The 18,741-nt window shown below is 37.3% G+C and overlaps 1 protein-coding gene across 2 annotated transcripts in view; it reads left to right on the top strand.

Moving 5' to 3' along the window:
• Positions 1-18,741, top strand: part of SGCG (sarcoglycan gamma) — a 103,972-nt gene that overhangs the window by 57,057 nt on the left and 28,174 nt on the right. For both annotated transcript variants that reach the window (XM_074330036.2, XM_019736599.3), the window contains exons 3-5: positions 7,922-8,023; positions 12,037-12,124; positions 15,317-15,436. In XM_074330036.2, the coding sequence (XP_074186137.1) occupies positions 7,922-8,023; positions 12,037-12,124; positions 15,317-15,436 (310 nt within the window). The remainder of the gene's footprint in view (positions 1-7,921; positions 8,024-12,036; positions 12,125-15,316; positions 15,437-18,741) is intronic.

Below are 18,741 nucleotides of genomic sequence, written 5' to 3'. Positions count from 1 at the left end.
ACATTTGGTGCCTGAAATGTCAGACATGGAGTGTTTGTGTGAGTAATAAAGGAGATGTACAAGAAGGAAAGACATACTGTATTTCCCCGAAAATAAGACCTAACTGGAAAATAAGCCCTACCATGATTTTTCAGATGACATCCCCTGAACATAAGACCTCATATGTCTTTTGGAGCAAAAATTAATATAAGACCCGGTGTTATTTTCAGGGGAACGCGGTAGTAGGGAAGAACTAGGCTTTTCCCTACATAGGAAGGGAAAAAAAAAAAAAGACTTTTTTCCTATTTCAACCAGCTAGCCCTTAGAAGGTGCTAAGTAGGGCAGTGTTGACCAGAGGAGGAAGACAGGGGAATTGATTAGATACAAGAAGGGAGCTAGTTACTTGAAACAAAATTAATTTGGTAAATTTAAAAGGGTCTACAGGTTAATTAAACCATAAGAAATGAAAGGGAAAAAGAGAAGCTTGCAGAACTATCAAATATTTTGCAGTCCGTTGACCTCCAGAGTAAAGAAAGCCAAAAACAATAGGATATTGACCAAATGAATGTAAGGTTTCAAGAAGTTAATTAGTCCATGTTCCACTTCTGTTCCAGCTGTTGGATGCTCACCTTGCAATCAAGAAAGTGATGACTAAGGGGCAAAGCAACCAACTTGTTAATTCTAGCTTGGAGAAGATAAAAGAGGGGTTTGGAAGGGTTTGTGCTACAGTTAAAAGTTAATTAAGGTCGTAAGGAGGAAGCATTTGAGTCATGACATTGTCCTGTTTGTTCTGCCTACTGCCTTTTAGGGGAAGGGACTTTGAACTGTGGTTCTCATCCTCCTGGTGTGCTGTGTGAATGGCCTCAGTATTGTTTTTTTTTTAATTAAAATTTATTGGGGTACAATGGTTGGTAAAATTACATAGGTTTCAAGTGTACAATTCTGTAATACATCATCTATATATCATGTGTGTTCACCACCCAGAGTCAGTTCTCCTTCCATCACCATATATTTGATCCCATTTACCCTCATCTACCATCCACCCTCCCCTTTACCCTCTGGTAACCACTAAACTATTGTCTGTGTCTGAGATTTTGTTTGTTTGTCTTGTTCCTTTGTTGCTTTCAGTTTTATATCCCACATATCCGTGAAATCATATGGTTTTTGACTTTTTCTGTGTGACTTATTTCGCTTAGCATAATAATCTCAAGATCCATCCATTTTGTCACAAATGGCACTATTTCATCTTTTTTATGGCAGAATAGTATTCCATTGTGTGTATACATCACATCTTCTTTATCCTATCACCTATTGAAGGACACTTTGGTTGTTTCCGTGTCTTGGCCACTGTAAATAAAGCTGCACTGAACGTCGGAGCACGTATATCTTTATGGATAAATGTCTTCAGATTTTTTGGGTAGATACACAGGAGAGGGATGGCTGGATTTAATTAAGGCATTGCCCTACTGGAAATGCTCTCCCAGCCCCTTGCTATTGCTCAGAAGTGTTGGGCCCACTCGGAGGGAGTGATAGGAGCAGAACAGAGTCAAAAATTGGCACTTGACTGATTTTTGCCCCTCAAAATGAATGAGTGATAGTGCAGTCACATGAGAGTAGACAGTGAGTGATTCACCAGAGGAAGAAAAGCCAGAGTTGTGATGTCGCCTGAATGTTAAACTGATGATGTGGTGTAATGTAGGGTCTTGATGACATTGAATTATGTTGGCTGAACTACTGATTTATTCTAGAAACTTCTGCCTTTTTTTCTGATTTAACAGTTCAACAATGACATAATAAGTACTTTTGTGTATCAGACCTTAAACCAAGAGGTGAGAATAGATATGGTTAATCCCTTCCTTCAAGAAGTGTTCCAGGTATCTATTGCTGCAAAACATATCACTCCAAAAACTAATAGCTTAATGCAAAAGGCATTTTATCATAACTTGATTTTGTAGGTCAGTAAAGGGGGCAGGGCTCAGCTGGGCAATTCTTCAGCTCCCGATGATGTCAATTGAGGTTGCTCAGACATAATCAGCTGGTACTGGGGCTGGTTTGGAGGATGCAAGATGACTTCATTCACATGTCTGGTACCAGTGCAGGGGTGGCTGGAAGGCTGAGCTCAGATGCAACTGATGACTAAAGAGCCTCCCCTTAGCCTCTCCAGCATGTGATCTCAAGGTACCTGGACTTCTTAGATGGTGAGTGTGTTCAGGGCTTCCAGAATATTCCAAGAGGCGTGAAAAAAAGCTTCAAGGCTTCTTTTGATGTCGTTTCTTCTGTATTCTGTTATCCCAGATTGAAGGGGAGAGGATTAAATGCCACATCTCCAAGAGAGGAGTAACCATTATTTTGTGATGGAGAAAAACAGGCTCATGTATAAGTAACTACCGTGTTTCCCCGAAAATAAGACCTAGCCAGACAATCAGCTCTAATGCATCTTTTGGAGCAAAAATTAATATAAAACCCAGTCTTATTTTACTATAATCAGTACTTATTTTACTTATAGTAAAATAACACCAGGTCTTATATGATATAATATAATATAGTATAATATAATACCCGATCTTATTTTACTATAATACAAGACCGGGTAGAATAGAATAGAATACTGGGTCTTATATTAATTTCTGCTCCAAAAGACACATTAGAGCTGATTGTCCAACTAGGTCTTATTTTCGGGGAAATGCACAGAGTACTATGGTAACACAGGGATAACTGAAATGAGTCTTGAAGGATTAATAAGAAGTAGCCATGTAAGTTAAAGTAAGAAAGTTTTTCTAAGTCAACAACATGCACAGACACACGACAGCATGAAAAAGCTTGATGTACTAAAAAAAACTGCAGTTATTAGGTCAGTGCAAAAGTAATTGTGGCTTTACAGGCTAAAAATAATTGTAAAAACCACAATTACGTTTGCACCAACCTAATAGTATGATACGAGGCAGGACAAGTGGGGGAGCCACATGCAGTCAGCAGTAGTCAGGGGAGAGCCCCACAAATCCAGAGCAAGTCTGTCCCGTCTCGTTGGAGTCAAGAACGGACCTGGTGCCCAGGGCCTGTAGCCACCCCACTCCAGACTTTCCCGTTATAGATGAGGGTCAATAGGGAGCATCGGTCACTCACCCTCCTGACTGCCTCCCTCGCCCTCACAGGTTTGCCTCCACTATCTGCCACTGCAATTGATGAGCATTTTCCTTTCATCTTTATTAATATTGATCTCCATAGGCAGCCCTCGCCTCCCCATCCTTACTTCCTGCACTCTAAGTTCTGCTCATACATTATCCTGTTTCCTGCATCCATCCTGCCCCAGCTCCTGAAACCCTTCTATTCCAATCCTCAGGAATTCAGGATTTTCATCAGCACAGCAGATTTTTTCCTTGGCCATCACTTTGAACCCTTGATGAAAGACCCAGCCTTCTTCACTATAAAATTACTATTTTCTCACTTACAATGATAGTTACTTTGTAAGGAGGTAGTGTCAAACTATGTAAAAATCCTGTGTCAGAAGGCTAAGGACCTGCGGTGGCCCAAAGCAGGGTGTTGGAGCCTCAGCTGTGTGAAGAGGGCATCTATGGAGAAGTATAACCCAGCACTGAATGTCAGGGCCCAAAGAGGCGAGTAGCACCCCTCAGCATGGGAGAACCCCAAGGAAAGGGTGTGGAGCCGAAGTAGAATGAGGAAGCATGTGTGTCAGGGCGAGAGTGGTAGCTGAGGTAAGTAGGAAAACATGAAGGATTGGTCGGATAAGTAAGTGAATGAGTCGTGGGAGCCAAGCTTGTCACTGTTGAAAAAGGGAGGTATAAATACAGAAAGAAAAAACCCGGTTAAACCCTGTGGTGTTGGATTGAAATTGAAATATGTGTGAACTTACGGTTTTCCATATATATACAAAAATAAATGTTCATTTTCTTGTTTCTTCTAAGCTTAACCATACAACCCAGCAATCCCATTCCTAGGTATTTGCCCACAGAAATGAAAATTATAATACATTCACACAGAAATCTGTACATAGAAATAAATAGCAGCTTTTCCATACTCATCAAAACATCCCAAATGTCCTTCAGCTGACTATGGTGCATTCATCTGGTGGAATACTACTCACCAATAAAAAGAAACAAACTACTGATACACACAACATGTTGCATGGATGAATGTCAAATGTGGTACTCTAGTGAAAGAAGCCAGGCTGAGAAGGCTACATACTATATGATTGCATGTATATGAGATTCTGAAAAAAGCAATACTATAGGGACAGAAAGCAGTGGTTACCAAGGAACATGGTTGAGGGGTGGGGGGGTGGAGTGACTATGAAGGGGCATTTTTTATGGTTTCCAGAACTGTTCTGTATCTTGTGTTGTGGTTGCACGACTGTGTATTTTTGTGAAAATTCACAGAAATGTTCACTAAAAAGGGTAAATTTTATTGTTTGTAAATTTTACCTCAACATACCTGACCTCAAAAAAGCAAAGTCATATTCTTGTGTTTTCAAGCATTGTACAGCGATTTGTTGTTTGCAGAGGTTTCTGATTCATTTTATTAAAATCAGAGAACATTATAGGTGAAAAGAGACTTAAGTAAATTCCCTCATTTTTCAAATAAGGAAAGTAACAACCAGAGGAGGAAATGACACAGGACAAGAAACAATTAGTTTTCACAATCCGATTGTGGGAATTAGCTACTTCAGAGGCTAGAATCAGCATTAGTTTTTGTTGTTTTTTTCCTGATACAGTAAAATAGGATCCAGACAACTCCTAGCATTTGTTCACTTGAACCCAGAAATTTAGCAGCAGATTTTCAGATTAGAATTTAGTTTGGTTACTTCTAGGATGTAACATTCTTGATGGAATCACTTGCTAAAATTGGCTTATTATCCTGTTTTCTGCTGCTCTAAGCCTGTCAGTAACCAATTTTGTGGTGGACCAGCCCTTGATGGTTCTTATTATCATTGAAAGATGCCCTTCAGCAATAAACATCAGGAAACGTTGAAAAGATACAGGTTTGTTATTTAGCAAGACCTGGAAATTCCACCACACACCTCGGGGGCCACACAGCGAGGTGGCCAGTAGTGAAAGAGAGTGCTGGGGATGGGGTTCTGCTTTTATTGGGGTGAAGGCTGAGGACCTAGTATTTCACCGCCCCCCCCCTTATTGGTGAATTTAAAACATAAGAGGGGGATGACCTTCAACTATAATTATATATATATATATATATATATATATATATATATATATATATAGCAATTATATATACATATGTATATATATGTGTGTGTGTATATATATATATATATATATACATATATATATTTACAAGAAGCGGAGTACAGCATTAGGAATAGAGACAGTGGAAATGTAATGCCTGTGTGCGATGTCAGAAGGGTAGTAGATAGGGGAGGGGGTTATCACTGTGTGAGGGATATAAATGATAAATGTCTAACTATTGCATTATTTTGTACACCTGAAACTAAAAATAAAAAATACCATAAGAGGAGGAATTTAAAGCACTGGAAGGGAAAACAAACAAGCGGCCCAAACGGTCAGTTATTGAAATCAACCAGGATCTCTAAAACAAAAGAGCCTCAGTGGGGGAGGTGGCCTGGCTGTTGACCTAGTCCTGTGGCTGGCAGTATTGATTGCAGACGCTGTCTTTTCAATGGATGTCTCCTCAGTCAAAGCTAAAGTCAAGCACATCCATTACAAAAAAGAATTAAAAAAAGAACTGTCAAGGCTTACACTACCTATCCACCCATGATGAATTTAATAATTTTTTTCTAATGTTGCTTTATTTTCGTAAACCATGCTTTACAAATGCACGGTCAGATCCTGTGAGAAACTGAAATAGTACTTCACTCTTTAGACTCACAGGCCTTTCTTCAGACCAAACTACACGCTGAATCACACTTGTAAGAGAGACTCCGGAGGGCTCCTCTGCCTGTGGCGGGGGTTGGTGCAGGCCCAGCACCATGAGGGGCTTCCAGCCAGCACAGTGCCAAAACTACTGCTCCCAAACCTATGGGAAGAGTACCGTATGGTGGTCCACAGATAGAGAAACTCACAGAGTATGTGATCACACATTGAATTTGGTTCTTGGTATTGGAGATTGTTAACCAGCGGAGTTCTTGAAAAGAAGTCTGTGGCATCAGTTCAGAGTAACATATCGTGTTACCGAACTCAGGGAATTCGTTTTGTCTGCACACATCAAAGCCAAAGGAGACATAAACAGGAGATTGCAGCAAAGAAAGTAGAGGTTTATTTAAGGCAATGGCACCAAGCCCAGAGACATAGGCGAGCTAGCGCTCAAAGACCTGACTCTCCCATAGCCTGTAGGTTACAGATTGTATAGGACAAAGTCACAAGACACAATGGGTAGTGGTTCAGGGTCCTGCTGAGAGCTGATTGGTTGGAGATGAAATAAAGGTGAGGAATCATTTCTTTATGTCTTGAGGACAGCTCAGAGGTCTGCTCTGGCATCCCTCTGTCCGGTCTCATGGGAAAGTAGCCAGGAGGTCGGTCCACCCCAGGGCTCAGAAGCTGAAACACAACTTAGGTCAAGATGTTAGCTTTAGCTGCCAGAGGTCGGGATCCTCTGACCATTACTCATCTGGGCTGTTGCCTTCTGCTCCCTCGGGGGGTTGCTGATTATCCAAGTGAAAGGCATGGTCCCTGAGGGGTGTAGAGAGAGACAGGTATATGATTTCTAGAGCTATGGGAGTAGAGAGAGAGAGGGATAACATTTCTAAACTAAATTTAATTAAAGTCATAAGGACACTCGGTTTCCATCTCTGTCCTGGAAATCACCTGTCCCTGTATAAAGTGTCCCTTAATGTCTTCATTTCATTCTCTCCACCGTTCTGCTCTTTTTTTTTATCTGGCTCTATCCTGGGGGAAGAAAGGGAAGGAAGGTCAAGATTCAATTTGTTCAATTTGGGTGCTTCCAAGACCTTCAAAAGGGGAAGACAGGCAATCATTTGTGTGTGTGTGTGTGTGTGTGTGTGTGTGTGTGTGTGTGTGTGTGTATGTGTAGCTCAGAAGACAGAATCTAAACTGCAAATAACAATGGGTGTGTCTTCCACACTGAGCCAGTACTGGAAGCCGAGGGCATGGTCAGAGAGGGAATGCCAGGAAAAGGCCTAGGACTGAGCTTGAGGAAGCCAGCAGTCAGGCTGGGTAGAGGCGGATGAATGTGACACAAGGCTGAGTAAGTGTTTCCTGAGGTAGGAGGAAAGCTAGATGACGACAGTGTCATGGAAACCAAATGAGGATAGTGTTTCAAGGAGAAAGAGGTCCAGTGTTGGGTGCTGCTGAGAAGGCAAAGGAAATGAAATTTTTAAACGTCCACAAGATTTAATCATATGATTGTGGTTGGTGATTTCCAGAATTGTTTTCTATTTTTTTCTGGTAATTCTTTGTGACTGGAAACTTCTTGAGAGAAGGCACCTTGAATAGAGCTCCTATATTGCTTTTCACTTAAGAAATGCCCAATAAATATTTGCTATTTTGTGATCTCACATGATACACTTGAAGCCTTAAAAAGGTATTTAGGGTATTTTGGGGGTAGTGGCGATGAAACTGTTCTACCTGTTGACATGTATTAAAACTCACAGAACTGTACATCCCAAAGGATGCCTCTTAATTTTTTTTAATTTTAAATAATAATGGTAAGATTCTTTTTATTACATGGTGGTGGGATCTTGAGTGTTTTTGGTAAAGAGATTCTTTAAATCTTATACGTATTTCCTAAATAGGACTTTGTATTTATATAAAACTAAATAAAATACTGTATGCTGAATAAAAGCAACAAAAGTTTTACATAAAGCATTTGAGAGAAATACAGAAAAGTGCAGATAGGAAATTTATGAAAATGCACATGTAATTTAAGGTGATAAGAGAGAAAGGAAAAAGAAATCAATAACAATATCTCTGTTGTCTAATCTTTTTAACAGACAGGAATGGGTCACTTGCGTGTTACAAACGATGGACTTCGCCTGGAAGGGGAATCTGAATTTTTATTCCCATTGTATGTCAAAGAAATACGCTCGAGAGTGGTAAGAAAATGATGAATCCTTTAAATCATTTGTGTTTTATGAAAGACAAATAATGGTTAACGATAGAAATTCAGTATATTTCAGAGCAGAATTCTTAAAATACATACATGTGCTTACATTCATGTTACACTCTTTATAAAAAGCTTCACTCATAGGTTATGGAACTTATTTCTAATATAATATTCTAAAAAGACTCCATTTTCATGTGATTCAGCACTGAATTTGGTGGCCTCAGTAATTTAGACTATAATAAAGATTTGGTAATTAAAACCTTTATCAAAACAACCTAAACTTCTTTCCACTTGTGCAGGTAAATTCAATATACTTCTTTCAAGGCATTTAAAATTATCTGACAAGCTTAGAAAGAAATTAGTTTCATAATAGTATGTTCTGTAGTAGTTATACTAATTACAGATTAGGTCCTGTAGGATTCTCCATAAATAGATAAAATGTCACCATTAAATAATTGTGTGACTTTAAAGTCCATCTGCCTCAGTATTATCTTCATTTCTCTCATGAAATTTATAACATGTAGAGCCAAACACAAAATATAGTCAAACAATTTTTGTAATATGTTCTATTTTTCCTCATATGATGCTATGGAATTTGTAGTAGAGACCAATATTTTGCTGGACTACCGATTAGGTGGTATAATCTAAAATGTTAAAAATTCATCCAACTATAACTCACCGATTGTATGAATAGTACAGTCTTCATTTTCCTCCCATCTTTCAGATATGAAAAACTTATGTCAGTGTTTCCTACATGCAGAGGCTGTACCAGCTATTCTAGGGCAATTAGAAAGGAAACAAAAGACCGGCCACTGTAAGAGAGATGAAGTACATTCCTAAACTAGACATCAGAACAATCACCAAGCTCTCCTACCAACTACAAAGTGATAGGACCTAAAACTTATAAATACTGAGTGCAGTGGTTAAATCCTAGAGAGTACGAAGCACATAAGTAGTCATTAGGCACTGCTGTGTTACTTCTGGTAATATCTCAGTTGATAGTAGGAGCAGGCAAATGACCTGGGATGTCACAGGCTGATACCTGTATGAGCCTGATTCTATGAGTTTATTCATATAATACACTTATTCGGACATCAATCGTGATGGCATTTTACTGTATTAATCAGCCCTGTCGTAGAGAAACATGAGAAATTAACACAAACTTTTATAAAAAGGGAAATCAGATGCGAAAAAGAATTCAAACATTAGAACTTAGCCTTTTTTACCCCCAAAGCTATGTTGGCTGAGGGGGACCATTGCAGAGGCAGGTATTCTCCCTGTGTTAAGGAGGTAGGGTAGGGAGTCCAGGGAAAACCAGCCCACCCAAAGTTCACAGAGTTCTATAGAGGAGGGAGCGGCCATACACTGACAGAGCTCCAGAGATTGCAGGGTGTCCACTCTTTCTTCACCACCCCCACACCGAGTCTATACGTGAGTATTTGTCAGTGCCTGTGAGAGGAAGCTTCCTGAGAGTGATTAAATAACCACTCCATAGGGACAGAGCAGGGAGTTCACACAGGTCTGGAACAGCTCATATTCCCATCAGCCAGAGTGGGAAAATGTCACAGGTCATGGGGCATCAGGTAGAATGCTCAGGAAGGTGTTAGGTCAGGAGTGACACAAGATCAGCATTAGAATAAATGCTGGTCTTGTCCCATATAACAAAGCTAAACAAGACACTCTGAAAGTATCATACTTTTTCCAAGTGACTTACTGTCTCCCTGAACAAAGCTCAAGAAAAGTGTGTTCCATCTTGGCACAGAAATTAAGGAGAGCACAAACATTTTAAATAGAGACATGAAAGATGGAAAGACAGAAAAACACCCATATTAACCTTCTAGAGATTAAAAAGTATAACACCTGGAATCTTTTTTTAAAAGTAAATTGAGTTTCAAGATACATGAAGCAAAAACTGATAGAACTACAAGAAAAAAATAAAATTATCCACATTTATAGTCAAAGATTTCAATAGCCCTTTCTCAATAACTGATAGAACAAATCCACAGAAAATCAATAAGGATATAGGAGAATTGAACAACACTATCAACATACTTGATATAATTAACATTTATATAGTACTCTCCAACAGCAGAATGCAAGTTATTTTCAAATGTACAACAGATATTTACCAAGATAACATTTTGGACTATAAAACAAATCTCAGTAAACTTAAAAGTATTCAAATCATAAACATAAGTTATCTGACCAAAATGAATTTAATAAAAAAAAGTAACACAAAAGTATCTAAAAATATTCCAAATATTTGGAAATTAAACATTTATGCATAATCCATGGTTCAGAGAAGAAATAAAAAGAAAAATTAGAAAGGATTTCGAACTGATTAAAAATGAAAAAATTAAGTTTGGGGGATGTGGTTAAAGCAGTGCTTAGAGGGAAACTTATAGTACTAAATGTCTATGTTAGAAAAAAAGAAAATCAATGACTTCTGCACCCTCTTTGAGAAACTAGAAAAAGAAGAACAGATTGAACCAAACATAAGAGAAGAAATGAAAGAATAAAGAGCAGAAATCAAAAAATAGAGAACAAAAACAATAGAGAGAAATCAATGAAACCAAAAGCTGGCTGTTTTTGAAGATCAGTAAAAATTGATCAACCTCTAACCAGACTAATCATTACAAAGAGAGGATACAAAGGACCAATATCAGAAATGGCAGAGAGGACACTATTAAGGATCCCACAGACAATCAAAGAGTGGTAAAGGAATATTATGCATAACTTTATGCCAATAAATATAATTTTTCCACAGACTGTTTGGCAAACTTCTTCACATACATATGCTGCTTCAATGACTAAATAAGCCTCTGCTATTCCCATATTCATACATTCAAATTTGAAGTTGTTAATTATGTCCATATATGAAGTGGCCAAAAGGGACTATTAAAAACTCTTAAGGCAGTTGTGGTCTCTATTTGGGCCCTCAACACATCCTTACACTGTTAATTGCCTTTTTATTCATCTCTCTCATAGCTCCTTATCTAGGTCACACACTCTGGAGAAAAGATATCATGTCCTGTGACTCTTATCTACTTCCAAAGGCTAAATATAGTGTCAAATGATACATTGTTTATGTCCAATAAATACAGTCAGAATTCAATTCAGATGAATGGAAAAATCAAATGTTTCTTTCTACCATGCTGTCATTCTATTATATAAATGGCATAAAATTTTTCTAAAGGATATCACTAGCTAATTATGAAAACTCAAAAACTCATTTACAAGCTTTGGATCTCAGCTTCCTCACCTAGAAATTGGAAATGCCCCATACTGCACAATAAATATTGCAGTTTTTAAAAACTGTACCTGTTGATTATTTTCAGGTACTTATAAAAAATGTAAATTAAAGAGCAAGTACAATTCAATATAAGAGCTTTTGTTAAGTAACAGAGGTAATATTTACATCATTTAGTTAATATTGTTACAGAGCAATTTCTGCTTTATACTGTGAGTAACAAAATCTAGCCAGTAGTGCATAAATGATGAACTTTTATTCTCACATAACTAGAAGCTAGAAGGGGCAGCTACAGCATCAGTTCTGCACTCACCAACATTGGGAACAGTATCTTCGCATCCTTCTGCCTGCCCCATGGTCATTAGATTCTGCTAGGCTATATCCAAGGCATGTGGCCAGGGAAATGTGCAGTGCCCATGTATGTATCCTTTTTATCAGGAAAGCAAAAGCTTGCCTAGAAACCACGTTGCCTAGAAAACCAACTTGACACATGGTAACCAGTGCACATAAACACGTTAAGCCCATGAGATTATTATATTTTATGAAAAACAGTTAATAATTTACCCCTTTAACATACTATAATTCAAACTTTAAAAAAATAGTTCTGTAAAAAACAAATTTACAGGCTCACAGGACCTGTGACTCTGGAGAAATTATTTTACATAAATCTTAAATTTATATACAAATATAAAGATACGGTCTTTAGATTTTAAATAGTGTATAATTGACTCATTTTGTAAATCCCTTCCTAGGACTCTTCTCTGCTCCTCCAGTCTACTCAGAATGTGACCGTAAATGCACGAAACTCTGAAGGAAATGTCACAGGCAGATTAAAAGTGGGTGAGTCCAGCTCCATCACTGTGCTTTGCGTGGGCGTGGTCCATGACTAGTGTGCTGAGTGGATACGTTTGTTTTTTCTTCTGAAGAATTTAAAGTTATTTATGAGCCATCAAAGTGTGAACCTTTGTGTTTCATGCCTAATAGACTGTTAAAATTAGTGATTCCTGTTAAACCTTTGGTTGGAAAGCCTCTGTTATGTTGAGAACCCTGAACTGGGAATATAACTCAGCTCACCAAATCCAAGATTATTTTCAGTAAATGACTACCCACAATCACAGTCATTCCAGCCTCACACTTCCTGAAAGAAGTTAAATTTAGCCAATCCGTATATTAAAATGTTATTGTTGTTAACTGGCCAAATTAATCCCATTTAATTAAATGAATAATTATTTATTATTAAACCACAGTTAAAATTGGCAAACAATACAATCAAAACCAAAAGTCTTAAATTCCAAAAGAAACCAAGCACTGAAAAGCAAGCACTAATAGCTAGCATTTCAAATCTTTGAACTAAAAGATAGCAAATCATCATCAACAACAATGGACCAGTTATAAATGCAGCTCTGGTTACTATAGTTAATTTTATTTTTATTTCAAATAATAATTCTGGTTAGCTTGAAAATAAGATACACCCAGAAGAATGCAAGTTGTGCTCAGACAAGTTGGCAGGGTTTGATATTTGTTTTTCTGTGATGGTATCTTAAATTCAAGCTATCATAGTGGGGCAGGGAAGGCTGTTAATGAGACATACTGTATGTCGGGAAGAATTTGATTGTATTTTCACCAAAAAAACCCTTAAGCCAATTTCACAAATTTAATCCATCAGATCCTAAAACCTTACTATATTTATTTCCTTTATTTTTTATTTATTTCCTTCTTTGTACTGAAGCCTTTCATGACAAATTTTATTTTACCAGATAGCTCCTTTTTTAATTACCAAGATAGAATTTAAATTCTATTTCTTAAAGAACTCTGCTGCAAAAGAAAATTACTTGCTCAACTCTAATCCAGGTCCAGCGAGGCTATAAAAACTAGTAGAAAACTGATAAAAGTTAAAAGATGACTCACACACTCAATTATTTTAAGAGATAATTATCCCTGTGATTATGGGCTTGTTATCATTGAAGAACGGTTTCTTCTGTGGAAAAACATATTTAAATTTAACATTCAATGTCTATATATTTTAATAAAATGAAGATGAAATTTTATTCACCTTTATGCCTTTGCTCAAGTAGTTCCCCGGACCTGGAGTGCCTCCTTCTCCTTTCATCAGGGAACTATAAGCTGTTTCTCTGAGGTCAGCTCAGGTATCATCTCCCTCCTGGTGCCAGCCTGACCCCCAAGGATGGACCGTGAATTCTTTGTCAGGGTTCTCATTGAGCGTTGTCCATGCCTGTATCATGGCACTTATCACATTGTCCTTGAACGAGGTTTACATGCTTTTTTCTTCTATAGACTACGAACTCCTAAGTTCTGAGCTACATCTCACTCACTTACATAGCCTCAATTCTCAGCATGGAACCTTGAACTTAAAAAAACATGCGATAAATTTGTGTGGAATGGAATAGACTCCACTTTCCTGCATTTTCTTGGATTTAAGCAAGGGTTTATATGGCTTTGTTACTGATAAAAATTATGCAACTAAACTTATTTGTTGAATATTTCATATGAAACAGTGGTTCCAGAAAAAATATCATTTAGTTTAACCCCTTTCATGTAATAAAGCCCCCTAAAACTCTTATATGAACTCCAATGAGCAAAATTCTTACTGGATAAATTATTCCAGTTTTTTCTCTCTCAATTTTAAACTAAGATAACTTCACATTCATCATTCAATGCAAATTAGTGTTTAAATAATAAATATGTAAGATATATCAGCAACTCAGACAGGTAAATGCTGACACTGAATCACTGGGTGAATGAATCTGAGTGAAAGCTCAGAAGAGCGAAAATACAAGCAAGTATCACAAAAATTAAGATAGGCTTCCTTAAGAGAAAGAAGATAAAACATAGAGGAAAAAATGAGTTTTACTTTATAAGTGACACACACACACACATTTAAATGAAGAACGATTGAAGGGTTTTGAGGTACAAATTAATGAAATATCATAAGAATATACGGGTGAAGATGTCCAAAATGGATTAATGTACTAATTAAAAAGCTTCTATTTAATTTCAAGCAGGTATCCATCAGCTTTAATGACTACTGTCAGGGACACATACACAAAAACTGTAGCTATCCATTATCTCAGTAAACTTATTTTCTAAATAAGACTACAAAACTAACATGCAAAAGAACCAGGGAACACTTGTAGTTTCTTAAGCACATGCTGAAAGCTGTGTCCTAGAGAGATTCATTGCTTATGCTGCTGGGGTCCGAAAGACTGGAAGCACAAAGAGAAATTATGAAACATAAAATGATGAGAATCCAAGTGTATGGATGAGAGAAACTGAACAAGATCTCCTACGCTCATGAGGACACAGTATCCCCAGTGTCTGACTAATAGTAGCATCCATTAAACGTTTGCTGAATACAGTAACGATTTGGAAGGCAATGGATTCAAAGCTTACTTGAAGGAATGAAGCTTGGAGGAGAAAGGGATGCCTCTGTCACTGAAATAAAAAGAAAGAAGGAGTGAAGAAGACAAAAATGCGTTAGGTGAAGGGGAAGAGCAGGAACTTGAGGGTGTTGTCCATGGCGATGTCTGTTTCCATGGTGACGTCTTCTGAGGACAGGGGCAAAGGAGTGAATCTGAGTAACACTCATTTTCTGGATTAACTTTGTCCATTAAAGTGAGCCATTCATAAAATGGTCTTTCCCAAATTTCACAATACAAAATTCTTAGTTGGTTAATAGTCAAAAGAATGCAGATTTAAATAATATGGAAGTATTATATTATCTTGGGCAAGTTTTAAAACCCTGAAAAAAATTAACTTTTAAAAAATTTATTCATACATAGATTTGATACAGATTAGCACAGGTTTGACATAAGTGAATTTTAATAATATAATAGAGTTAGGCTTAGGATTTACAACATTTAATCACAGTATCAGAAAAAAAAAACGATTAGTAACAAATCCTAAATATTTAGTAATTTGATATTGCTTGGTGACATGCCATGTGTAAAAACAGAGATTATGACACTGCATATTGTAAACACTTTATAATAAACTGTTTAATTAATCCTTCAGGTCCCAAAATGGTAGAAGTCCAGAGTCAACAGTTTCAGATCAAATCCAAGGAAGGCAAGCCACTGTTTACTGTGGATGAGGAGGAAGCGGTGGTCGGTACAGGTAGACTTCGAGTAACTGGTATGTAGTAGCTCTTTTTCTTTTAGTTGAGATGTAATTGACATATGTTAGGTTCAGGTGTGCAATATAGTGATTCGATGTCTGTTATATTATGAAATGATCACCACAATAGTGTAGTTAACCTCCATCACCATGCATACTTACACATTTTTTTCTTGTGATGAGAACTTTTAAGATTTACACTCTTAGCAACTTTTAAATATACAGTACGGTATTATTAACTATAGAATTTTGCTGTACATTACCTCCCAAGACTTATTTAATTTATAACTGGAAGTTATAACGGGAAGCCTGCACCTCTTTTGCTCATGCCCCACCCTACCTCTTGCGACCACCAATCTGTTCTCTATATCTATGAATTCCAATATTTTTCATTTTGTTTTGGTGTTTTGTTTTTTGGATTCCACATATAAGTGAAACACGATATTTGTCTTTGCCTGTCTTATTTCACTTAGCATAATACCCTCAAGGTCCATCCATGTCACAAATGGCAAGATTTCCTTCTTTTTTTAAGGCTGAATAATATTCCATTGTATATGTACCACATCTTCTTTATCCATTCATCTGTAGTAATTCTTGAGAAAAATAATATCCCATGGACTGTACTTCTGCAAAAGCAAATTGTACTTTTGGCACATTTACTCTGGAATCTTTCAGGCAAATAAGAAAAAAGTAGTTTGAATTTGTTGACTTTTCTTCATGACATTTCTTTTGAAATTCTTTGGTACTTTCCTAGGAGAATGGAATCCTCCTCACAAATCTTTGCCCATTCTTTTCTTCCACCATGTTGTTATCCTTTATCTCTTTCCCATTGGTGTAACCCGAAAGCTTATTATAAATTCCCTTATCATTTGCATAAAATCAAAGTATCTGTTTTCCATATGACTTTGCAAAAGAACCTTCTTTCAAGTCTCTTTTATTCCCATTCTATCAGGTATTTGGATTCCCTATATTTTCACACACAAAAAAAATAAAGATAAGAGGGGGTTATGATAGGACTCATTTTTAGGACTGAGAAGAAGAAATTTTATTTTTAAAATGTTCAGAACAAGTTCTAAATTTACTTGCTGAGCTTCTATAAAGACTAGAAGACAGAAAAACACATACATTTGTTAAATTCATCCCAGTACTTTTAGGTACTATTCTGAAACATTTAGCAACTTTATTCTCTCACGCATAATTACCGATATTCATAAATTAAATAGAATGATCCCTGACTTAAGTAGACTCAGCCTTAACACAATGTTTTATGTAATCTGTAATTCTTAACAAAACAAACTGTAAATACATAACCTATGTTGCAGCATACTCTATGACAGTATGGTCCTGGTTTTCTTACTAAAATCAAGGACACTAGGAAATCTAATTTAAGGAAGTTGATTATTGCCTAATAAAGAAATCCAGGTTGTCCAGTGCCTGTCATCAGAAATCCACTGTTTCGTAGTACAGAGAATACAGAGGGTGCCAAAAATATGTATATACATGACTTCTACTTATCTTTTGTTATCGGTATATATTGAATATTACAATTTTAATACAGTTATTTTTCCTTTCTTAAAATGTGTATACATTTTTTTGCTCCCCCATTGTATTGGAGACCTAGATTCTATTCCTACCTCAATAATAACTAGCTGCATGACCTCAGGCAAGTTACTCAATCTCTTTTGGCTGTTTCCTCACTTTTATTAAACAGATTGATAATGTCTACTGTATTAGTGTTGCTGGAGTAACTGGATTAGTATGCGAAGGACCGCAAAGGTCTTGGTAGAGTATTATTGCAATGCAGGGCAAATAGGCTAAGAAACAGCCTGGAGAGCCTCAAACCCCAGCCATCCTACACAGGGCATCAGTGAAGTGGACCTTGCCTGGCCCAGAGCTCCTTCCAGGCCATGGTGTCAGTTAGTAAAACAGATGAGGAAACATGATAAGCAAGTATATTATTTATTACCTACATGCATGTATCAGAATTACCTGGAGGGCTTGTTAAAATATATATTGCTAGGCTTCATCCCCAGAGTTTCTGATTCAGTAGGTCTGGAGCGGGACATGAGAACCTGCATTTCTTGGCTGGTGCTGCAGTGCCAGGAGCCACGTTGACAATTACTGTTCTACGCTAACTTCACCAGCATTAGTGGGAGGAGCAACATGTCAGCAACATACAGACACACTCCCTGGCACATACAGTCAAGTTATCCTCTTAAGATGCCATATTCTTCTTTTCTTTCATAGGTTTGTTGTTTAAGGCATAAATTACTTCCAAAGTCCTCCTCTCTCCAGTGAAACTACCAGAGCAAATGCACCCCCCACTTGCAACTACTGTATACTTTCCTTGTCACTGTGCCATTACAATAATAGCAGTTCTTGTTACCAGGGTGGCCATGAGTACTGAGGGTATGAACAGTAAACATTTTGACCCACACTAACTTTTGTCAGTTTTCCAATATGGTGTTGGCTTCTTTAAATTCTGTGATTAAAGAAATGCAAGAAATTGCACAATTCTTACTTCTCTCCATTTTTCTCCATATCCAAGGATCCAAGGTCTGACTCTCTCTGTATATTATCTAGCTCAGCTTTTCTTGACTTTAACACTATTAACATTTTGAGCTAGATAATATTTTTGGTGTGAGTAGGGAGCTGTCCTGCTCATTGCAAGAGATTTAGCAGCACCCCTGACCCTTATGCATAGATCCAGCAGCATTCCTCCCCTTTCCCCACAAGTTGTGAGAACCAAAATGTCTTCAGATGTTGACAAAAGTCTTTGGCGGGGGTGAAGGGGGAGGGGGTAAAGTTATCTCTAGTTGAGAACTGCTGATTTATCTTAAAACATTTCTCTCGAGTTTCTCTAGAATTTATTAAGATTTATTTAATGTTTATTATGTGTTAGTAATTAAGCTAAATACCGGGGGTGTTAACAAAATGTATTCAAGTGGACACTTTGGTCAGCGTTGCTCAAGCAGTAGTTCGCCGTAATCAGAAGTGTCTGGATGCTGATGGTAACCACTTTGAGCACCTCTTGTAATTGTAGAAGTCAAACGTGACTTGTATTCATCTTTTGTTATTGGTATGTATTGAGTATTACAATTTTAATACAGTTTTCCTTTCCTAAAATGTGTATACATTTTTTGGCACCCTCTGTACTTATAGTTCAAAATAAGTAAGACATGCTCCCTTATAGATGAGGTTTATATTTTAGCTGAGATGTAAAACATTAATTAATTTGTTGGACACAGTCAGCTAAGGATTGTAATAAATGTCTGAGCCAAAGGCTACAGGATATGCCTACAGAAAGGGATCAGTTGGTACCA

Source organism: Rhinolophus sinicus, chromosome 16 (genome assembly GCF_057876585.1).
Source record: "Rhinolophus sinicus isolate RSI-liver-muscle chromosome 16, RSI-T2T, whole genome shotgun sequence".
NCBI classification, from domain to species: Eukaryota; Metazoa; Chordata; class Mammalia; order Chiroptera; family Rhinolophidae; genus Rhinolophus; species Rhinolophus sinicus.
Note: the sequence above shows the minus strand (reverse complement) of the source record. Positions and strands in the feature narration are given on the sequence as shown.